At 36.2% G+C, this 25,134-nt stretch overlaps 1 protein-coding gene across 3 annotated transcripts in view; it reads right to left on the bottom strand.

Annotated features, from left to right (window-relative positions):
* The window catches only part of SLCO1B3 (solute carrier organic anion transporter family member 1B3), a 65,835-nt gene extending 46,575 nt beyond the window's left edge, over positions 1-19,260 (bottom strand). The window contains exons 1-2 of one of the 3 annotated variants that reach the window (XR_004382365.1): positions 19,133-19,260; positions 170-318 (exon numbers count right to left, since the gene is read on the bottom strand). Coding sequence is in view for 2 of the 3 variants with exons in the window: in XM_032855119.1 (XP_032711010.1) it covers positions 170-318; positions 19,133-19,145 (162 nt within the window). In the remaining variant the exon portion in view is untranslated. Of the gene's footprint in view, positions 1-169; positions 319-3,580; positions 3,614-19,132 lie in introns of those variants that run through there. The other 2 variants (XM_032855119.1, XM_032855120.1) reach the window with 2 other exon arrangements.
* Between the last annotated feature and the right edge of the window lie 5,874 nt (positions 19,261-25,134).

The following is a 25,134-nucleotide window of genomic DNA, read 5'->3' as shown; positions in this document are numbered from 1 at the left end:
TCAAATTTAAAGACTTACTTAAATCAAGATATAGATCATTCTGTTAATATTTTAAGATATGCTTTAGTTGGAAACTCTAATTTGAAATACAATGTTCTTTTCCAAAACTGGCTTAAACAACAACAAACCCCCCACTTATTTTAGTCTGGAAGCATGAAACTTTTCCTACCTTGAATCCACTGCTGCATCTAGTTTCCCTTTCCTTGGAAGGTGTTTCTTCCACTGTCTTTTTCAAATGTTGATTTGAGTCCATCACAGAACTACTGATAGCATGTGAGTGTTTCCAACTGTCCTTGCTGCTTGGTTTGAAATGATCACCTATTTAGGGAGGAAAAAGGAGAACTTATTTCACTTTAATAATATAGGATTCAAAATTAGGAAAAGCTGCAAGGTTGACCAATCAATAAACCCACTAATACTCATTCAGGGTCTTTAATGTCACGAGCACAAGACTAGGTAAATGCTAGACACAAAGGGAGGGTAAACACACACACAGAGTACTAGCTTTAGGAGGATTATATTTTAATTGGGAAGGTAGATTTATAAAGAGAACTTGAAACAAGTTTAGAGTCACACACTAGATGAGATTAAAAAAATTTTAAATATGTTTTACTTACCTACATTATACAATTTAGGAAGGCAAATATAAGTTTAATTCATCTTTATAGTTTTACAAAGTGCCAAAGAGTGTCTTGCATATAGTAGACAGTCAAAATGGGTAGAAAAATCATGTAATGAACTGTAATTACAGTGGCTGAGCTGAGCCCAGAAGTTTTCAAGGAAGAGATACCTCAAGCACCAGGTTTGAAATGCAGGTTGGACTTGTTAAAGAAACCAAAGCACACTCTAAGTACCTCTCAGACAGACTCTAGCCATGCCTGACCTTACCACCATCACGATCCTACTTTATTTTAATTTTATTCATTTATTTTTGAAGAGAAAATGTATGCAGTTGAATATATATAAAATATATGTAGTTGAAAGTACAAAATATAAAAAAGACATATATTAAAGATTCTTCCTCTAGCCCTTATCCACTCAGAATCTAGTTTCTTATTCTGAAGACTAATATCAGTTTTCAGTGAATATGATCTAGAAATATGATATGTATTTTTAATTAAATACATAATAGTTTCCTTTTTTAACACAAATGGCAACATACCATTAATGCTGCTCTCAACCTTTTTATGCTACTTTATATACTTTATATTAATAAATGACATCCTTAGTTTTCCTATGGTTGCAGATTATCCCATTATCCATAATATATCTAGCTAGTTACATATTGAAAACATTTAAGTTGTATCTAAGTATTTCACATTAGGACATTTTCTTAATATGTATGATAATATCTGTAGGACAAATTCTTACAAGTGGAATTTTGAGGTCAAAATGCAAGAGGTTGTAATTTTGTAAGTTATTAAGCCTCTATTTCGTTTTTTATTTTTATTTTTTAAATTTATTCAAATTAGAGTTAACATACAGTGTACTATTAGTATCAGATGTACAACAAAGTGATTTAACATTTCCATACAACACCCAGTGCTCATCACAAGGACACTCCTTAATCCCTGTTGCCTATCTAACCCATCCCCCATCCACCTCCAAATAAGTCATCAGTTTGTTCTCTTTGGTAAAGAATCTGTTGCTTGGTTTGCCTCTCTCTCTTTTTTCCCTTGCTTTCTCTGACTGACTTATTTCATTAAGCCTCTATATTAAAGAGTAGTAAAATGAGCAATTTGTTCCTTAGATTTGTTCTTTAATAGTGGGTTCTTCACTGAGGTTTAGAAAATGTATTCACATTCATACATATCTGAATAATACATACTTATATATCTAAGATATTTATATATAGAAACACACATAAGCATAGATAGATAATAATTAATAAGGCTGCATAATTACATTGATTCTTATTATTTCTAGTACCCGTGTTCTATAAAGTTGCTGCAAACAGTGAAACCTGAACACTGTTTGTTCCCTATAGGGAACCTAATCCTATTTCTCATAGGGTTAGGTTCCTGTATATCTCTGGTCACAGCATTTCTATCAAACAATCAATTTACAACCTTGTTTCTGTGTGCTTCTGTTTAAAGACATCTAATTAAAATATATTGTTGATCCATTAATTTTAAATTTGTGGCCAACAGCACTATAGCTCATGCCTGAAGGAAGCTTCTGGTACTCATATATTCTTTCCATCATGTGCATTGCGGCCTTCTTACACTTACGCACACCGACCAGCTCTTTACAGTATTCTTGGGAGCTGATTAAACAGCAAAAATCATCAAAAAAAAAAAAGCACAAAAATGAAAAAGATATGGCATTCTCATTTACAATATAAAAGATAAAACAAGGACGCAGAGCCACATCTTATCTGACCTCAGTGGGGACCATGTATGTTGGACAATTCTGATTTTTTGTCACTCTGTCAGGCATATGAATGACCACAAAAGAGCAGCATTGATTTGGAGGTTAAAAATAAATTTTAATGAGAAAGCAACTTCACAAATACTGAATCCATGAATAATGAGAGTTAACTATATATTTTATGTGTCAATTTATTCAATAAGGATTCATTGAGTCCCCATATTATAAATATATAATTATAAATATATAATTATAAATATATAAATATATATATATATATATATATATATATATATATATATATATATACAGCCCAGTTCTGCTTAGTTTGATTGGACTGGAGAGGAGAGCTGGATCTCACCAGCCTCTCCTTACCTGCATCAAGATTTTACTGTTTGAAGCCACTGAAAAATAGTACAAGCCACGTGACCCAGTTTGTACTATGCATCCGTGGAACCAAGGAGGAAAAAAAAGAAAAACAAATTTACTAACTTTTTGACATTTTATGGGTGGATTTTCCCCATTTCCTACCTTCCTTTGACAATAACAACTTTCTTATAAGGTAGCCACCTTCCTGAATTGGAGAAGGAAAATAATATGTATTAAATTCTTAGTTTTTGCCAGAAACCATGCTGAGCAATTTTTTTTTTCTCATTCGATCAAAGACAAAATTATCTAGAAAACTTCTTTTTCCTCACCTTGAATCAGTCAAACAAGTTGAAACAGGAATGTAGAGGTGGGTAAATGACTTTGAGACACATCCTGTTTCTTAATGTTTGCTAACACTCTGCCCCATACTATCCAGTTAAGATGGACTCAAAAAAATAGGGAATAAATCTAATTATTCCATGTAGTTAGTGAAAATAATTGCCTTGTGGCATATTTTGAGAAGGTAACCAGAGATCCATTTTTTAAACTTGAAGTTCCACTTATCTAGAAAGTAATAGGAACAGGTTTTCAAACTTTATTTTTAAATTACAAATGTCTTATTTTATGTATTTTATCTTTAAGAGTATATAAACCTGAGATTCACCTATCTCCAGAAGGAATACTTAATGAGCTTTAAGGGCTTAAACATAAATGTATAGAAGACAGAAAGCATAAAACGTTTAATACTTATCATTTCCATCTGAAAAATTTTTCCCTTGAAATCTGTGGCAGTTTCTCACATAGAAGAAACCCTGAAATTACAGAATGTCAAAGTTCTTACCTGGACTTAGAATCTTACAGCGGCAGCTACAAGTCCATCTTTTATTTGTTGTTAAAGCCTCTCTTTAAATAGTTAGCTGACTTTTTTTTTTTTTTTTACCAGTTCAATGATGATTAACCATCTTACTAGGTCATTGTCCTAGGCAGATAAAAGAAAATTAACTAGCTATCCTAGCAGTCTGTTACAGATTCTGGTATTTTTAAAGTTATATATTTTGTGCCAGTCCCAGTCTATTAACAACCAATGTTACAGTTGGACCCCTTTGGGTGGTTCTCATTATGATTTCAAGACACCCCTCAGCAATAACCATCAGGGAACTTTGAAAAAATAAAGGCTTATTTCTTATAGGACCTGGAATTTACACAGCACACATGGGGCCACGGAGCAAGGTCATGGGTAGAAGGAGAGAGTTCAAAGCCTGGGGCTCTGCTTTTATTGGGGTTGAGATTAAGGCCCTAGCCAGCTCCCTCTCATTGGTGAATTTCAAATGTAAGAGTGAAAACATAAAATTCAGGAAAAGAAAAATAAAAATGACCCAAATGGTCAGTTATTGAAGTCAACCAAGATTGCTAAAACAAAGATGCCTCAGTGCTGGAGACAGTGGCCTGGCTCTTCACCTAGTTGGTGGTTGGCAGTGTGTTTATTTGAGATAGCTCTCTTTGAAGTGGATGGCTCTTTGAAATGAATGCTTTGGTAATCAAAGTTTAAGCCAGACAATTCAATTACAGAAAAGAAAAAAAAGTCAGACTTTACACTACATTATATTAATAATTTCTCAGAATTTATAAATTATTTTTACATAAAAGTTTAATTATTAAGCTTTGTTTCTGAAAATAACATATTTGGTTGTGTTGGTTGCATAATATTTTTTTCTTCAAAATTACAATGGATTATCCAAGATAGTTAAAACTCCTCCAAATAGAAAATTCAAAAACAGTTTTTAAAATGTGTCTACTGGTTCCTTTAGCATTTAAGATAAAATATGTTCTTTCAGGAGGCACCTGGGGGGCTCAGTCAGTTAAGCGTCTGCCTTCTGCTCAGATCTCTGAGTCTAGGCTCCCGGCTGAGCCAGGAGCCTGCTTCTCCCTCTCCCTCTGCTGCTCCCCCTGCTTGTGCTCTCTCTGTCAAATAAATAAATAAATCTTTAAATAAATCTTTAAAAATATATGTTTTTTTACTTGATAATTTGGTGCAATTCTAATATGGTATTGATGAATACTAGCTATTACATAGCAATGCATGTGTGTCTGTGTGTCTGTGTGTGTGTATATATATACACATGCATATATATACACACACACAGACACACAGACACACATGCATATACAGTAATGTGAGGAGGCATATATGAAAACATTACCCCTTAATCACTTCTTTTTTAAAAGTTTTATTTATTTATTCATTCATTTATTTATTTATTTTGAGAAAGAGAAAGAGAGAGTGCATGCGTGTATGAGTTGGGGGAGGACAGGGAGAGGGAGACAATCATAAGTAGGCTTCATACTGAGCACAGAGCCCGAGGCTGGGCTCAGTCTCATGACCGCTCCCCCCTCCCCCAAAGTCATGAAAATTAAGACCTGGGCTCCCAGATAGTTTTCTGCTGTATCAGAATCTATAGCAGGCCAGTGTGCATCCCGGACACACACCCCCACCCCTCCTCAAATCTCCCCACAAGAAGTTCTGATTCACCTGAATAAAAATTATGTGGGTTCTTCTTCTTCTTTTTTTTTTTTTGATAGGCACTTTGGTTAATTTTTTATTTAACACTAGATTTGGAGAACCATTAGAGCAGAACAAGAGAACACTTTCAGGACATTATGGACTTCCCTATCATTCAGAGTGGAAATATAGTTTAGGTTGTCCCATGTTAGTGATTTTCTCTTCAAATTTCCATTCCACCCAAGGTTCCTCCCAAAACTTTATTTTGAGACAGCTATATAAAAAGAATGAAGGTAAAACAGAACAAATTAAGTGAGAACATTTCTAATCCCTAAACCAAAGCCTTCTGGTGAAATCTGGAAGTGTTTCCAGAGGTCAAAGAGCATTCTCTGTGTTCTTCCTTCTGCATGATAATTTAAATACTAATTAGACTATTTTTGTGAACCTTGTGGAGAAATAAGGTGGTCAGAAGAAAAATATTACAACAGTTCTTTCAAGATCCATTTTATGGCAACATCCATGGGTCACGAAAATTGTAAAAATTTGAGTCTAAAATAATCTCGTGATATTTATTTAAGAGATAATCATTACAGTTCTGTTGACATATCATGGTCCTTGAAATCCAATAAATTTTAATGCCAGTTTGTCTCTGCTACTTGTTAACAGTATGAACTTAGTTATTTAAATTTTCTAAGCATCAATATTCTCATCTATAAAGTACAAAGATAATCAATTACACTGTCTATCTTTCCAGCATATACTCTGTAATATATATATCTGTATATATATGTAATATATATTACATATGTAATATATATATAATAATCAGGATCTATATAATCCACTGGTTGATTCTACCACAGATATCACTGCTCTTTGTTTCCTGTCCTCATTTTCCTGCATATCTGGGTTAAATTTAGTGGTCATGGTAATCACTTTTTTACACATATATTCAAGTTATTAGTTACTTTTGTGTTTTAATTGCTTGATGAAACTACAACCTTGATGAAGCCCAACTCTCAGACAACCCTGTCCATTCATCCATGCTACTGAATAGGGTTGAAGAAAAACCCTCAACATGTTAACTTTATGATTAAGAAACTCAAATGAGCCTTTCATTTTACGTAGGTATGCCGCATTTTCCTAATTCATGTCACCTTGTTTTCTATTTTATAACTTCATATCTCTCTTCAAAACTCTAACATATCCTCTCCTATTAAAAATTCCAAAATCTCCTTCCATCTCATTTATCTTTCTATAGCATCAGACCACATATTTCACCTTGATGAACTGTTCATGAAGAAGCTTAGACCATCCTCCATTTGTCTACAAAGTCGTCTCTCACCCTGTGTTCCCAAGGATATCAATTTTCCTTCTCTAAAGAAATGTTCCCATCAGCTTATAAGTATGTTCTCACTTTCCTACCTTCAAAAATCCCTCCTTTGATAACATTCCAAGTACTGTCCTATTTCTGTACTATTAAAAAAAAAAAACCTCCTAAAACTCTTATCTATAATATTATTTTCTATTCATTTTCTCATATTCTTTGAGTACACTCTATCAAGTTTATACACCCAACTCCATTCAAACTACTTTCGCCTGTCATAAATTACCTAAATGTGGTAGTGTAATGACCTTTATCTGATTTGATCTATTAGCCATTTTTTTATAGCTGAATATTCCCTTCTCCTGGAAATAGGTTTCAGGACCCTATCCTTTGTGGTTTTCCTCTTAACTCATTGGTTATTCCATTTCCACCGCATTTATTAAATATTTTATATACCTTTGGTCTCTTAATGGGAATTTCAGGTTTTAATTCCGACTTATTCCATGACAGTTTTATGAGTCATTCCCAGTTTTTCCGTGACCACCTTGGGATTCAATCATCATATTTTCATGATCTCATCTATTCTCATATCTTTAATGTTCTCAATATGTTGAAAATTCTAAAATTTTTACTTTTGGTCAAGACTTTACTCCTGAGATTTTTCCTCGGGACTTTACATTTTTTCCATTGCCTGCTCACCATATCCTTTTAGATAGATAATAGGCTTCTGATACTTAAAATTTTTAAAGCTCTTCCCCTCATCTTCCCTTCCCAAATCTCTCCTCCTATGATATTCCATATTTCAGTCCATTGTAATTCTATCCTTCCAGTTGCATTTGCATGCATGCATGTATGCACACACCCATATACACACCCACACACACACAATATTGGAATCATTCTTGACTCCTTTCTTACTCAAAATATATCAAGCTTTAATTTCAGAATATACCTAGAATCTGTTTCTCACCACCACCATGGCTACCACTCCAGTCTTGAATTACTGTGACACTCTCTAATTTGTATCTTAGCTCTCTCCTTAAACTTACCAACTCCACTCCCCTGTGTAAACTTCACCACGAAGTTAGAATAATCATGTAAAAATAGGTCATATCATGACACTTTTCTGCCCAAATCCCCCCAATGGCTTTCTTTAGCACTCATCATAAAGTCCAAATAATGGCCTTAAGGTTTATAAAATATAGACCCCATATTCAGAGTATTTGTACTTGCCATTCTTCCTATTTTTCTCCAGATATCTGCATAGCTTGCTACATCACCAACTTTTAGTACCCACACAAATGATACCTTTTTTCTGACTTCTTTTATTCAAGATAATTATTGTGAAATTCAACCATATTGTTATGTATATCAATAGTTTATTCCTTTTTTATGCTAATGAGTATTTCATTATATAAATATATTACAGGGGTGCCTGGGTGGCTCAGTTGGCTAAGCATCTGATTTCAGCTTGGGTCATGATCTCAGGGCCCTGGGATCAAGCCCCGCATCTGGCTCTCTGCTCATTGGTGAGTCTGTTTCTCCTTCTCCCTATCCCTCTGTGATCTCTCTTACTCTCACTCTTTCTCAAATGAATAAATAAAATCTTAGAGAAATAAATATTTCATGATTTCTTTATTCAACTGTTTATGGGAATTTCTGTTGTTTCCAGTTTTTGGCTATTACAAATAGAAGTGTTGTGAACTTTGTTTATAAGTTTTTGCGTAGATATATGCTTTCAATTCCCTTGAAAAATGCCTCAGTGGAATGCCTGCATCATAAGGGAAGAGTGTATTTAAGTTTTTAAGGAATTGCTATACTGTTTTCTAACATAATTATATCATTTTACGTTCTCTTCAATAGCGCATAAGAGTTTTGTTCCTCAACCTCTTCACCAACAATTGGTATGAATAATCTTTTTAATTTTATTCCTTCTAGTAGATATATAGTGGCATATAATTCTGATTTTAAATTTTCATTTACTTCATGACTAATGATGTTGAGTTTCCTGTCATGTCCTTATTTGCTATCTATCCCCCAACCCTTTTTGGTAATATGTCTGCTTAAACATTTTGCTCAATGTTTACTGGAAGGTTTGTCTTCTTATTACTGAGTTGTAAGAGTTATTTAGATGTCTTCAAACAAGATCTGAGTTGGATATATGTTTACAAAGATTTTCAAGTTAGAACTTTAAAATTTGATGAAGTCTAATTTATGAATTTTTTACCTTTGTGTTTTGGTGTTCTATGTGAGAAATCTTTACCAAAATCAGAGTCAATAAGATTTTCTCATCTTTTTCTAGAGTTCATGTGCTTTTAGATATTACATTTAAGTATATACCATTACTGAATTACTGTTGGTATAAGGTATGAGACAAGGGTCAAGATTTATTATTTTGCCTATTATTATCCAATTTATTTAGGAATATTTGTTTAAAAAGATTGTTATTTCCCTACTAACTTAGACTGGAATCTTTGTAAAATATTGGTTAAACATAAATATGTGGGTCTATTTCTAGACTGTTTATTCTGGGTCATTGATCTTTTTATCAATACCATACTATCTTGTTTGCTATCACTTCATAATAAATCTTGAAATCAGATAATATAAGTCTTCCTATTTTGCACTTTTTTTTCAAGAATGTTGTGGCTATTCTAGGTCCTTGACACTTCCATATATATTTTTGAATATGCTTGTCAATTTCTGAAAAAAAAGGCTCTGCTGAAATTTTGATAGGGATTGCAATGACTCTATAGATCAGTTTTGGTAGAATTGTCATCTTAGCAATAATGAGTCATACAATCCACACATACGTTATATCTCCCCTTTGCTTAAGTTTTCTTTAATTTCTCATAGCATGGTTTTGAGTTCTCAGTGACAAGTCTGTCCCATATTTTGTCAAATTTATTAAGCATTTACTATTTTTATACTATTATAAATTATATTATTTTCATTTCTATTTCTGATTGCTTAATGTTAGCATGTAAAAATAAAACTTTTGTATGAATATTGAACTTATATCTTGCAATCTTACTAAACTCACTTGGTAGTTCTACTGGATTTAAAAAAATATATTTCTTAGCATTATTATTATTTTTTTTTTTTTTTTTGAGAGAGAGAGAGAGAGAGAGAGAGAGAACGTGAGGAGAGGCAGGGGCAGAGGAAGAGAGAATCTTAAGCAGGCTCCATGCTCAGAGCAGAGCCCAGTGAGGGGCTTGATTTCATGACCCTGAGATCTTGACCTGAGCCAAAATCGAGAAACAAACACTTAACTGACTGAACCACCAGGATCCCCCTATTTCTTAGAATTTTTAGTGTAGATTACTATGTTGTATGCAAACAAAGACAGCTGAACTTCTTCCTTTCTAATTTGGATGCCTTTTCCCTGTCCTTATTGTACTAAAACCTGCAGGGTTCTCTCTATACTATCATATCACAAAAAAGGAAAGGTGATAGCAGGGCCTTGCCTTGGTCCCGATATTAGTAGGGAAAGTTTTCAACCTTTCACAATTAAGAATCATGATAGCAGGAAGAGAAGGAGAGCAGCAATTCTATGAACAGAAAAGTGACCATTTTCTGGAAGGTAGGACATGCAGAGAAGTGAATCTGAGGCGATAAATGGGAAGATAGACTGTGGGGGGTGGGGCCGGCTCCTGGCAAGCGGTAGAGCAGCAGAGCACAAAATTAGAACTTTAGGAAGTCTGCTCCACTGAGGGATGTCACTCCAGAGGCTAAGAGGTGGGTGGAGACCTCACAGGGACAGTGTGGTCTCAGGACCTGTTGGGTCACAGAAAGACCAGGGGTGTCTGAGTGCGGCAGAGCTCCCAGGTATTGGAGCAGGGAAGCTGGCTCCAGAGACAGAGCCAAGGAGTCAGTTCTCAGCTCAGGGTTACCTTAAACCATGATCCGAGGCACAGTTGGGCCACTGTTCATGGAGCAGGGACCCCACAAGTGGCAGGTCCAGGGAGATCCCCTCCTTCCTCCCCTGGGAGGAGCTGCAGGGGAGCACTGCAGGAATCTGCTGGGTTTGGAGACTCCAAAAAGGGCTGTGCACCGGAGATAGAAACGCTCAATTACAGTCCAGGTGAGCACAGAGTGTGGCCGGAATCAGAGGAACAGGAGGGACTGACTGCTTTTCTCTGAGGGTGCCCTGAGGAACAGGGCCCTGAGCTCTGGGTTCCTATGGGCCAGCGACTGGGAGGCCACCAACTTCATTCCTGTCCTCCAAAGCTCTATGGAAAGCATTCAGGGAACAAAACTCCCAAGACCAAAACCAAGCAGACTGCTTACCCTGGCCCCCGGCAAGGGCAGTGCAATTCCACCTCAGGCAAAGATATTTGAGAATCACAGTAATAGTCCCTTCCCCAGAAGATCAGCAAGAGGATCCAGCCAATACTAAGTTCATAAATCAATGAGAACTGTAGAACTCCAGAGCTAGGGGAAGGCAACACAGAATTCATGGCTTTTTTCCTATGATTCTTTAGTCTTTCAAAGTTAATTTTATTAATTTTATTTTTTTCTTATTCTATTTTTAAAATTTTTACTCTTTCCTCTTTTAACCTTTTTAAACTATTTAATCTTATCAATACCTTTTTAAAAAAATCTTTTAAAATTTTCATTGTTATAATCATATTCTATCCTTCATTGTATTTAACCTTATTTTTGGTATACATATAGGTTTTCTTTCTTTAAAATTTTGGGATATGGGGTGCCTGGATGGCTCAGTGGGTTAAATCTTCTGCCTTTGGCTCAGGTCATGCTCTCAGGGTCCTGGGATCAAGCCCTGCATTAGGCTCTCTGCTCAGCAGGGAGCCTGCTTCCTGCCCCCCCCCTCCTGCCTGGCCTGCCTCTCTGCCTACTTGTGATCTCTGTCTGTCAAATAAATAAGTTAAATCTTTAAATAAATAAATAAAAAAATAAAAATTGGGGGTACAGTGTTTTCTAACAGATCAAAATATATCCTAAATCTCATGCATGGCTATGTTCTAGTCTCCAGCCTGATCATTCTTTACTTTTTTTTTTTTTTCTTTTCAACCAATTTATCAATTCCTTTTTTAGAATTTTTTTCAATTTTCATCTTTACAGTCATATTTCATCCCTTCATCATGTTTACCCTCATTTTTGTATATAAGTAAGTTTTTCTTTCTTTAAAATTTTGGGAGGCAGTTTCTTCTAACAGACCAAAATACACCCAAAATCAAATGTGTGGCTCTGTTCTATTCACCAGATATCTATATATTTATATAGGTATGTGGATATATATGTATGTATATATTTTACTCCCTGCCCCTTTCTTCTTCCCCTAGTTTTGATTCTCTTCCAATTTGGTTAGTGTATTTTTTTCTGGGGTCATTGCTACATTTTTAGTATTTTGTTCTTTAATTCATCTATCCTTATCTGGATAAAATGACAAGGTTGAAAAACTCAGCTCAGAAGAAAAAGAACAAGAGGCAATACCAATGGCTAGGTAACAAATCAATATATACATTAGTAAGGTATCAGAACTAGAGTTCAGAATGATGATTATCAAGGTACTAGCTAGGCTCAAAAAAAGCATGGAAGATACTAGAAAATCCCTTTCTGGAGAAATAAAATTCCTTTCTGGAGAAATAAAAGAACTAAAATCTAACCAATCTGAAATCAAAAAAGCTATTAATGAGGTGTAATAAAAAATGGAGGCTCTTACTGCTAGGATAAATGAGGCAGAAGAGAGAATTAGTGATACAGAAGACCAAATGATGGAGAATAAAGAAGCTGAGAAACAGAGAGACAAACAACTACTGGACCACGAGGGGAGAATTTGAGAGATAAGTGATACCATAAGATGAAACAATATTAGAATAATTGGGATCCCAGAAGAAGAAGAAAGAGACAGAGGGCAGAAGGTATATTGGAGCAAATTATAGCAGAGAATTTCCCTAATTTGGTGAAGGGAACAGCATCAAAATCCAGGAGGCACAGACCCCCCCTCAAAATCAATAAAAATAGGTCAACACCCCATCATCTAACAGTAAAACTTACAAGTCTCAGTGACAAAGAGAAAATCCTGAAAGCAGCTTGGACAAGAGATCTGTAACATACAATAGTAGAAATATTAGATTGGGAGCAGACCTATCCGCAGAGACCTGGCAGGCCAGAAAGGACTAGCATGATATATTTAGAGCATTAAACAAGAAAAATAAGCATCCAAGAATACTATATCTACCTGGGCTGTCATTGAAAATAGAAGGAGAGAGAAAAAGCTTCCAGGACAAACAAAAATTAAAAGGTTTTGCGAATACCAAACCAGCCCTACAGGAAATATGGAAAGGGTCCTCTAAGCAAAGAGAAAGCCTAAAAGTAGTAGACCAGAAAGGAACAGAGACAATATACAGTAACAGTCACCTTATGAGCAGTACAATGGCACTAAATTCATATCTTTCAATAGTTACTCTGAATGTAAATGGGCTCAATGCTCCAGTCAAAAGACACAGGGCAGCAGAATGGATTAAAAAAACAAGACCCATTGAAATGCTGTCTGCAGGAAACTCATTTTAGACCCAAAGATACCTCCAGATTGAACGTGAGGGGGTGAAAAACAATTTACCATGCTAATGGACATCAAAAGAAAGCTGGGGTGGCGATTGTTCTATCAGATAAATTGGATTTTAAGCCAAAGACTATAATAAGAGATGAGGAAGAATACTATATCATATTCAAAGGGTCTGTCCAACAAGAAGATCTAACAATTTCAAATATTTATGCCCATAACATGGGAGCAGCCAATTAAATAAACCAATTAATAACAAAATCAAAGAAACACATTGACAATAATACAATAATAGTAGGGGACTTTAACAACCTCCCTCATTGAAATGGACAGATCATCTAAGTAAAAGATCAACAAGGAAATAAATGCTTTAAATGAAACACTGGACCAGATGGACATCACAGATATAGTCAGAACATCCCATCCCAAAGCAACAGAATACACATTCTTCTCTAATGCACATGGAACATTCTCCAGAATAGATCACCTCCTGGGTCACAAATCAGGTCTCAACCAGTGCCAAAAGATTGGGATCATTCCCTGCATATTTTCAGACCACAATGCTTTGAAACTAGAATTCAACCACAAGAGGAAAGTTGGAAAGAACTCAAATACATGGAGGCTAAAGAGCATACTACTAAAGAATGAATGGATCAACCAGGAAATTAAAGAAGAATTGAAAAAAATTATGGAAACAAATGAAAATGAAAACACAACTGTTCAGAATCTTCGGGACACAGTAAAGGTGGTCCTGAGAGGAAAGCATAGAGTAATACAAACCTTTCTCAAGAAACAAGAAACGTCTCAAGTACACAACCTAATCCTACACCTAAAGGAGCTGGAGAAAGAACAGCAAAGAAAGCCTAAACTCAGCAGGAGAAGAGAAATAATAAAGATCAGAGTAGAAATCAATGAAATAGAAACCAAAAAAAAACAATAGAACGGATCAACAAAACTAGGAGCTGGTTCTTTGAAAGAATTAATAAGATTGATAAACCCCTGTCCAGACTTATCAAAAAGAAAAGAGAAAGGATCCAAATAAATAAAATGATCAGTGAAAGAGGAGCGATCACAACCAACACCAAAGAAATACAAACAATTATAAGAACATATTATGAACAACCATACACCAGCAAATTTGACAATCTGGAAGAAATGGATGCATTCCTAAAGACATAAACTATCAAAACTGAACCAGAACTAAATAGAAAACCTGAGCAGACCCATAACCAGTAAGGCGATTGAAGCCATGATCAAAAATCTCCCAAAAAAAAAAAAAAAAAAAAAAAAAAAAACCAAAAACGAAGAGCCCAGGGCCAGATGGCTTCGCAGGGGAATTCTACTAAATATTTAAAGAAGAATTAATTTTTTCTGTTCTCCTGAAACTGTTCCAAAAAAGAGAAATGGAAGGAAAACTTCCACACTCATCTTATGAGGCTAACATTACTTTGATCCCAAAACCAGACAATGACTCCATCAAAAAGAATTACAGACCAATATCCTTGATGAACATGGATGCAAAAATTCTCACCAAAATACTAGCCAATAGTACCCAACAGTACATTAAAAGGATTATTCACCACCAAGTGGGATTTATTCCTGGGCGGCAAGGTTGGTTCAACATCCACAAATCAACCAATGTGACACAATACAGTAATAAAAGAAAGAACAGGAACCATATGATATTCTGAATAGATGCTGAAAAAACATTTGACAAAGTACAGCATCCTTTCTTGATCAAAACTCTTCACAGTGTAGGGACAGAGGGCACATATCTCAATACCATAAAAGCCATCTATGAAAAACACACAGTGGATACCATTTTCAATGGGGAAAAACTAAGAGTTTTTCCCCTAAGATCAGGAACATGGCAGGGCTGTCCACTATCACCACTGCTATTCAATATAGTACTAGAAGGCCTAGTCTCAGCAACCAGACAACAAAAAGAAATAAAAGGCATCCTAATCAGCAAAGAAGTCCAACTCTCACTCTTTGTAGATGATATGATACTTTATGTGGAAAACTCAAAAGACTCTACTCCAAAACTGCTAGAACTCATACAGGAATTCAGTAAAGTATTCAGTATATAAAATCAATGCACAGAAATCAGTTGCATTTCTATATACCAACAGCAAGACAGAAGAAAGAGAAATTAAAGATCCCATTTAAAATTGCACCCCAAACCATAAGCTGCCTAAGAATAAACCTAACCAAAGAGACAAAGAATCTATACTCAGAAAACTATAAAGTACTCATGAAAGAAATTGAGGAAAACACTAAGAAATGGAAAAATGTTCCATTCTCATGGATTGGGAGAACAAATACTTTGAAAATGTCTATACTACCTAAAGCAAGCTACATGTTTAATGCAATCCCTATCAAAATAGCATCTTTTTATTTTCAAAGAAATGGAACAAATAATCCTAAAATTTATATGGAACCAGAAAAGACCCTGAATAGCAAGAGGAACGTTGAGAAAGAAAACCAAAGTCAGTGGCATCACAATTGCAGACTTCAAGTCCTATTATAAAGCTGTAATCATCAAAACAGTATGGTATTGGCACAAAAACAGAAACACAGAATAATGGAACAGAATAGAGAGCCTAGAAATGAACCCTCAACTCTACTGTCAACTAATCTTTGACAAAGCAGGAAAGAATGTCCAATGGAAGAAAGACAGTCTCTTCAACAAATGGTGTTGGGAGACTTGGACAGCCACATGCAGAAGAATGAAACTGGACCATTTCCACACACCACACACAAAAATAGACTCCAAATGGATGAAAGACCTCAATGTGAGAAAGGAATCCATCAAAATCCTTGAGGAGAACACAGGCAGCAACCTCTTCGACATCAGTCGCAGCAACTTCTTCCTGGAAACATTGCCAAAGGCAAGGGAAGCAAGGGCAAAAATGAACTATTGGGACTTCATCAAGATCAAAAGCTTTTGCACAGCAAAGGAAATAGTCAACAAAACCAAAAGACAAGTGACAGGATGGGAGAAGGTATTTTCAAATGACATGTCAGATAAAGGGCTAGTATCCAAAATGTATAAAGAACTTATGAAACTCAACACCCAAGGACAAATAATCCAATCAAGAAATGGGCAGAAGACATGAACAGACATTTCCACAAAGAAGACATCCAAATGGCTAACAGACACATGAAAAAGTGCTCAACATCACTTGGCGTCAGGGAAATACAAATCAAAACCACAGTGAGATACCATCTCACACCAGTCAGAATAGCTAAAATTAACAAGTAAGGAAAAACAGATGTTGGTGAGGATGCAGAGAAAGGGGAACTCTCCTACACCATTGGTGGGAATGCAAACTGGTGCAGCCACTCTGGAAAACAGTATGGAGATTCCTCAAAAAGTTGAAAATAGAGCTACCCTACAACCCAGAAATTGCACTACTGTATATTTACCCTAAAGATACAAATGTAGTGATCTGAAGGGGGCACATGCAAAATGTTTATAGCAGCAATGTCCACAATAGCCAAAGAGCCTGGATGTCCATAAACAGATGAAAGGATAAAGAAGATGTGGTATATATGTATATGCAATGGAATACTTTGCAGCCATCAAAAACCCCTGAAATCTTGTCATTTTCAATGACGTGGATGGAACTAGAGGGTATTATGCTACGCGAAATAAGTCCATCGGAGAAAGACAATTATCATATGATCTCTCTGATATGAGGAATTTGAGAGGCAGAGCAGGGGGTTGGGAGGGATAGAGAGGGAAAAAAATAAAACAAGATGGGATTGGGAAGGAGACAAACTAGAAGAGACTCTTAATCTCAGGAAACAAACTGAGGGTTGCTGGGGTGTGGGGGGATAAGGAGGGATACGGTGTCTGGGTTATGGACATTGGGGAGGATATGTGCTATTGTGAGTGCTGTGAACTGTGTAAGACTGATGATTTACACACCTATACCCCTGAAGCAAATAATACATTATATGTTAATAAAAAAATTATCATGCTAGCAGGCACCTGTGTGACTCAGTTGGTCAAGTGTCCAACTCTTGATTTTGGATCAGGTCATGATCTCAGGGTGGTAAGATTGAGTCCCGCTTTGGGCTCTGTAGTCAATGTAGAATCTGCTTGAAATTTTCCCTCTCCTTTTCCCTTTGTCTCTCCCCCTGCTCTCTAAATAAATAAATAATAAATAAATAAATAATTTTTTTGGAAAGAATGATGCTCCCTGTAGGTTTCTGTACACACAGGCTGAAGAGGTTCTCTTCTATTTCTAGTTTTCTGAGATTTTAAAATCACTAATAGCTTAACATTCAAAAGTCAATCAAGGTACTTGATTGAATAAAGAGGAAAAATCCTCTAAATTTATATTATCATTTTAAAAGGTACAAAAAATGCATTTGATAAAATTCTTCATTACTCATCATAAAAACTTAGCAAACCATGACTAGAATTTCCTTAAAGTAATGCAGATTGTCAGAGTACCTATATAATCATCAGAGTTCATTATATGTTTATTGGACATCAGTGGACCAGTGGATAAGGAGAAAATAGAGGGACCAATAAATTGAAAGTCCAATGAGGCAGGAAGAAGGGTATATGGAGAACAAGTGAGGGAATGAGATGATGGGGAGAAAGTGGAAATCTAATTTTATTATTTTGAAGCAATTTCCCAGTGATAATCAATACCAGGTACAAGATGGGGTGACTAACGTGAAATGGAATAGATCTTTCCCATGGCTCAGCAAGGCATAGAACTCACAGTTATTTATTTGTGTTGAGCCTTCAGGGCAGTGCTATGTAAAAGCACTTCCTATAATGATGAAAATGTTCTATAAGTGTACTCTCAAATGTGGTAGCAACTAGCTATGTGTGGTTAGTGAGCACTTCAAATGTGGTTCGTGTGACCAAACAATTGAATTTCTTATTTTCTTTAATTTAGATGTAAGTAGCCACATGTAACTACAGGGTCTGCCTTATTGGGCAGCATAACATCAGGATTATCAGTCTGTATCATGGCTGAAGTGCAGCAAAGGGAAAATGGCCTTTTCCTACGAGTGTCACAGAATCTTACACCATTTTTAAGGCTTCCACCTTTAATCTAACTCTTTCTAAGGCCTGAAATACCAAATCATAGGTTGTTAGGAAATATAGGGGATAGGCAATGAATACCCTATTACTTCTATTTTCTTTTTTATTTTATTTTATTTTTTTAATTTCTCTTTTCTTATAGTATTCCTCTCTTTTCCTTCTCTTTTCTCTTCATTTCCCTGCTGTCTCTCAAGATCAAGGATCAAGCACAATGGCAGAAACATTGTAACTACTGAATATATGGTAACTATTATAATAGACATTTTCTGATTAAACAATACTGTAAGGAATATGTTTTTATGTAAATATTTAAACACATCTATGATTATTTCTACGGTGTATATCCTAGAATCAAAACGACCAAATCAGAATATAAACTTTTCAAAGTACACTTCTCAAAATTGCCTTCTAAAAGGATTAGTAACAGTGCTTCCAAATACACTGCATCTCTTAATTCTTACCCATCAATCATATATTCCTTCAATCTTGGACAATTAATTGCAAAATGAAATCTCACTGTTTCATTTTTGCACTTATTTGATCATAGACTACGTTCATGCTAATTCTGTAAGACTTTGTGACAGAGTCCTCTAATATATTTCAAATGATTCAAATCTTTCCCTCAATTCTTTTTAGGTCTCTTTGGCTCAAACCCAGAATAATATTTTTCACACTCAAATGGCGAAAATGTGTGTTCTCTTGAATATCACAAGTATAACATTTGGTTTTCTATAATAGAAATCCTAACTAACCCTGTTTTCTAAAAGATTCTTAACATTTCTGACAGTAAAATAAATATTTTTTTCTGGAAATCACAACTTTCCTAGAGAATTTTCAAGCTGTTTCCTCTCACATGACATAACAAAGACTAGTTACAATCCCCAAGAGTGTCTTTGGAGCAACAGAATTCTCCTGTCCTCAGCAATGGCTAACCTCGGCCCCCTGAAATTCCAGTCATGCCCTTACCTCCTTTGATCATCTTGCTCCTTTTCCTCAGGGTCCTCTAAGTGTGTTCTGTATTCCACGGACTTCCTCCTGGATTCAGATGTCCTCTGAGATACTTGGTTCTCTGTAGCTACCTAACAATTTTCATAAGACAGCACACTTGTTAGTGTAATCACCCACTCTAGAAGGCAAGACCAGAAAGAGCTGGTTAGTTTGGGAGTAAAGAAGGCCTAGTAGGCAGGAGTGGACATTGTGCCTTTAACTCAGAAACAAATACAAAAAAACAAGTAGAAATTACCTGTGTGATCCTGATTATGAAATTCTCCAGCCACTAGATGGAAGCAGGCTCCTATCTGTAAAGATGAATACTATCAACAGTTCACACATCCGAGCACTCGTTTAGCCGTTTGCGGTAAAAGCAGCCATCATTCTCCAAAGATCAGCTCTTTCTTGGGCAATATTAATACAGTCGCTAATCCCTATTCAAAGGAGATTAGGGGCCGTCCCAAATTTAACCCATGCCTAGGATATTAAATTTCCATGTAACCTTCAGGTTAGGTGTTTAGGTGAAGTAAAAGTAATAACTGAAGAAGAAAACACCATCTGAGGTTTCTAATGCTAATAAACAAATCATGCTATTCATGTTATGTGTTTATATGAATTCTGCTCTTGCCCCATTCTCTGACAAAATCAGGCTACCTGGTTTAGGGTAAGGAAGGCAGGACTGGACAACGAAGAGCTAACTCACAGAAGCAAGAAAAGGAGTAAGGAGAAGGGTGTACATTATTTAATAAAGGGGATAATGTGACCTGTGAGTTCCAAGGAGGCCAGACTATATCTATGATGGGCTAACACGGTTCTGGATACCTAGTAGATATCCATCAAATATCTGTTGAATAAAAACAGTGATTGATTAAATAGAAGTTCAAATGGTGTCTCTTCTTGGGATTTGCTATCTCATCAGTGCCCCTTGTGGAATTTATGTAATCTATAAAAGAAATTTGAAAGGTAGTGGAGAATGATGACATGGGAAACTCAATGGTGGCCCCCAAAGATATCCTCATCACCGGAACCTATAAATGTTCACTTATGTGGCAAAAGAGACTGTGCAAGTGTGATTAAGGATCTTAACATAGGGAGGGTATCCTGGATAATTTGGATTGGTCCTAACTGCAATTGGAAGTGTTCTTTAAGAACAGAGTAGAGCCAGGTTTGACTACACTCAGAGAAGGTGATGCGGTGGTAGCACAGACTGCAGCAACACATTTTGACATGGAGATAGAGGCCAGAAGCCTCAGAATACAAGTTACTAGAAGCTGAGAAAATCCAGAAAACAGACTCTACTCTCAGAGTCTCCAAAGGAGCCAACCCTGTCAATAACTTGACTTTATCCCAGTGAAACTGATTTCAGACTGGGGACTTCAACAGCCAGAAGAGAATAAATTTGTGCTAGGGCAAACCACTAAGTCTGTGATACTTTGTATAGTAACAATAGGAAAAGAACACAGGTGGTAACTGCCTTATTAGTCTTAATAATTAATAATTAATCTTATTTTGTTATTTCCTTCAAATACATGTGAATCTTGAACATAATCTCATTCCTCTTCTTTATCATGCTCCACTTTAGAAATGATCGTAGTCTACACCATTGTCTACACTATTGACCATAGTTCCAACAGCTCATTCTCTTCCAAGAGGTTGAATCTGCTTCCACTCTCACCTCAGATTGAGACCCTACTCCATATTGGTCATGCCACCTTAAATGTCATTCACTCGACCATAGATATTCTATTTCCCCCCTGACTCCAACTGATATTCTTTCCATTCTTGATCACTCTGGAGATAAATTTTGATGAAGCTCCTTGAAGGAGAAACTCATATACCTTTGAGCTCACAGACTGAATACAGATTACGTAGGCTTCAATTCCAGCTCTTCCACTTAAGAACACTGGGACCCAGTTAAGTTCCTAAACCATGTCTCACTTTTTCTCATCTGTTAAATAATAATAATGCCTACCTTATGGTTGTTAGGAAGATTAAACACAAGAAATATTTGAAGTATTTAAAACAATTTTGGCCACAAAAGTTCACATTTTTTTATATTCCCAGTTATGCGAAAGGTCAGAATAGACAAATACATCAAGACAAAAAAATAGATTAGTGGTTGACAGGGGCAGCAGCAGGAGAGAGAAAGAGTGAGGAGTGACTGCTAATGAGTGGTTTTTTTTTGGGGGGGGGGTAATGTTCTAAAATGAACAGTGATGATGTTTGCATGGTTCTTTCAATATATTTAAAAACCCACTGAATTGTACACTTTAAAATGATGAATTTTATGGTATGTAAATTTTATCCCAATTTAAAAAACAATGTGGGCACATTGTGCTGCTGTTACTTTAAATCATTATTATGGTCAGTGTGTCTGGTCATTCTCTCTTACATTAAAAAGAGGTGCTAAACTGAACTGTGTTGTCCCAAAATGCATATATTGAAGCCCTAACACTCAGTATAGCTGCTTTTGGAGATTACGTTCTTAGGAAGTAATAAAGGTTAAATGAGGTCATAAGGATGGGGCCCTAATCCAATAGGACTGGTGGCTGTATAGGAAAGGAAGCTAGGAATGTCATGTAATTTTAAGAGAGCAACCAGAAGTTAGATTTGAACCCAGGGTTGGCTCTGTAGACTCTTGTGACTTTGTGAAAATTAGTTAACTTCTCTAAGCCTCAGTGTCCCACTCATCTTTAACACAGGAATCATTATTTACATATCTTGATTGTTCAGATTAATTGAAGGTATATGTTTATAGGAGCACAATACCTATACTTAGCGATTGATGAAAAATAACTATTAATATTCTACAGAATATTTTTGGGAACTAGGGTATAATAAAAGAAGGATAAAATAGTAACTAGAGGGAGCTGTAAGATCAAGGAGTTGTTCTCTTTCTCCCAATTTTTTTTTTTTTCCTTTAATAGCTTGAGAAAAAGGAACTCACTATCTAGTGGGAAGGCAATATAAGAAAAAAAAAAGCTGGATACTGAAGCAAAACTTTATTTCAGACACAGGTCTTTAATAAGCATCCTGTGTACAGAAGTCAAGTGCTTTAGCTACCTTATTCCTCCAAGTTGGAGGAATCGGAAGCCCAGAAAATAACCGGCAGGAGGAAGCATTCAGGAACAGGGCCACAAGAGCGGGTACTGATGTCTGTGGCTCTATGACAAATTCCTAGGGACTGTAGAATGTTTTGATGAAGGCAAAGAAGCAGGCACCCCTGTCGTGAGAGGGACTGCATTCCCTCAAGTATGGTGGGGTGGACAGGAGAGTAGGTGAGGTGATGTCCATGTACAGACATGGCATTTTGCCAGCTCCCAGGCAATCCAGACCCAGACACCTAATGGCAAAGACTCCGTTTACAAATGTACAATAAACACTCATCACATGAAGAATTGCAGGAAGAGAAATCCTTTCAAAATGGCCAGGGTTCTGGCGGGTTTGTTGTTTTTGTTATTGTTGTTGTTTTTAATATGCATTTCTGAATAAGGCAAAACAGATGCACTTGTTAGCCTCCTGAATACTTTTCTGTCTTGGAATTGGAATATTTTACTATTTGGATTTTGCTTATGAAGGATGAAGTATGTTCCAATCACACCGGCCTTAGGCATGAAATAAATCAATGCCTGAATTTTTAAAACATGGATTTAATCCAAGCCAGACCTGGCCTTAAGCACTGCATAACCTGAGATTGGGTCGTAATGATGTGGGAGGCTGAATGTTAGAAAATGCAATCTGTTCAAGGGTCTTATGTGTAGGTACAACCAAATAACCTCAGTAGTAAAGCCCAATTAGTTGTAAATAATACCTTAATAAATAAAAATTTCTGTAAAAATTCATGTCAAACTTTGGTTCGAGAGTTTGTTAGCTTCCGGTATGTGATATTTATTGACACTTTTTTTTTTTTTTTTTTTATGGACGAAATGTTTTTTTTTGTTTTTGTGTTTGTTTTTAATGGAGAAGAAGACTTCTATTCTAAACTCCAGACACTTCTCTCAAATCTGGGATGTTTCATTCTTTTAGTCACTGGGTACCCATTCTGTGCCAAGATAGTTACAGGGGGGGACAACTACTTCTTGACACATTGTGGAACTTGCAGGCAATAAATAAGTTAGCAAGAGGATATATATTTATATATTAAGGAGGAATAACTGCTGTAAAGAGAAATAAGTAAGATTAATGGAATAGAAAGGGGTCACACATCCTATTCTAAATAGGGTTTTCATGGAAGTTTTCTTTTTATTTATTTATTTTTTTTTTTTTAAAGATTTTATTTATTCATTTGACAGAGAGAGAGATCACAAGCAGGCAGGGAGGCAGGCAGAGAGAGAGGAGGAAGCAGGCCCTCCGCGGAGCAGAGAGCCCATTGCGGGACTTGATCCCAGGACTCTGGGATCATGATCTGAGCCGAAGGCAGAGGTTTTAACCCACTTAGCCACCCAGGCGCCCCATCATGGAAGTTTTCAAAGGGCCAATGTTTGAACAAAGAGAGAGTGAGGGGTCAAGTCATAGGGGCAAAATGTTCCAGAGAGGGCTCAGGAAATGCAGAGACCCTGATATAGAGGCTGCTTGATGTGCTGGAGGAACATGAGGGAGGCCTGAGTGGAGCAGAGTGAGAGGGGAAGAGAGGAGGAAATGAGAGTGAGAGGTAGCTGTGTTTAAGTTATGTAAGAACGGGGAAGGCCATGGTCACATTAAATAGATATATATTTAATATAATATAATATAATATAATATAATATAATATAATTATATATATATAATGCCAAAAATTATATGTTGGATCAGTGTGGGTGCTCTACTCATAAAGTTATCAGAGTTTCTCACACCAGTTTTTATTCTAGGTTAGTCTACCTTGAACTTCAGAGGCCTTGAATCTCAACTCAGGTTGGCCAATGACAGGTACTGGCGGTGAGTCAGGGCACCTGCCTAGCAACCCCACACAGTTAGTAGGTAACCTGACTTTGTGGACCACGAGAGCGTTTGCTTCTGTGGTCCTGATCCTCCTATCTGTTAACTGACGACTTCTGAAACCACCCGGATTGCCGGCACTCTGATTACTATGGTAGTACGTATTCTGCTTTCCTTGGTCAGCCCTACTACCATAATGGGTTCTCTGCAGTACGTGAAGCTCTAACCCCAGTATCCCAGAATGTGACAGTACTTGGAGATAGAACCTTCCAAGAGGTGACTAAAGGGTGGGCCCAAATCTAATCTGGCTGATATCCTTATAAGAGCAGGATATTAGGATAGAGGAAGAGACACCAGGGATACACATGTACACAAAAAAAGACCACAAGAAGACCTGGAGAAGGCAGCTCTCTGCAAGCTAAAAGGAAGCCCTCCAGAGAAAGCAAACCTGACAACACTTTGATAATGGACTTCCAGTTCCCAGGACTGTTGTTTAAGCCACACAGTCGGTGGTATTTTATTGTGGCAGCTCTAGCAAACTAATTACACCCCCAAATTAGAAAAAATATTACACACGGAACACACTCACAGTTAGTATCATTAATAACTACCAAGATAAATAATATTCAAGGCTGTGAACACAGCCTATAAGAGATGTGACCAGTAGACATACGAGTTTTAACATACGAGTTTTAACACACTAGCAAAAAGATTGAAAGTCGAAACACTGATATGCCATTTTTAATGTTTATTGATAAATTAGTGACGTTTAGAACATCTAATTTTTCAAATGCAGTTTGTGTGATGTTCTATTGTCTTTCCCTTTTGGAATGCCACTGGTTAGTATATTTAAAAACTTCTATCTCTAGGAATCTATTTTAAAGAAATAAATATAGGCAAAGGGGTGTATGCTTAAAAATTTCCTTGTGGATTTGTTTATATAGCAAAGACAAGACACACAAAAGTAATTTATTAATAATTTATGTCTTACATCTTTGATTACATTAGTAAAACAATCTTGGAATTGTGATGGGGAGAGGAGATAGAAAGTAAAGACAATTTTT

Source organism: Lontra canadensis, unplaced genomic scaffold, assembly GCF_010015895.1.
Source record: "Lontra canadensis isolate GAN:19392208 unplaced genomic scaffold, GSC_riverotter_1.0 scaffold9, whole genome shotgun sequence".
In the NCBI taxonomy this organism is placed as follows: Eukaryota; Metazoa; Chordata; class Mammalia; order Carnivora; family Mustelidae; genus Lontra; species Lontra canadensis.
The sequence above is the reverse complement of the archived record's forward strand: the minus strand, read 5'-3'. Positions and strand labels throughout refer to the sequence as shown.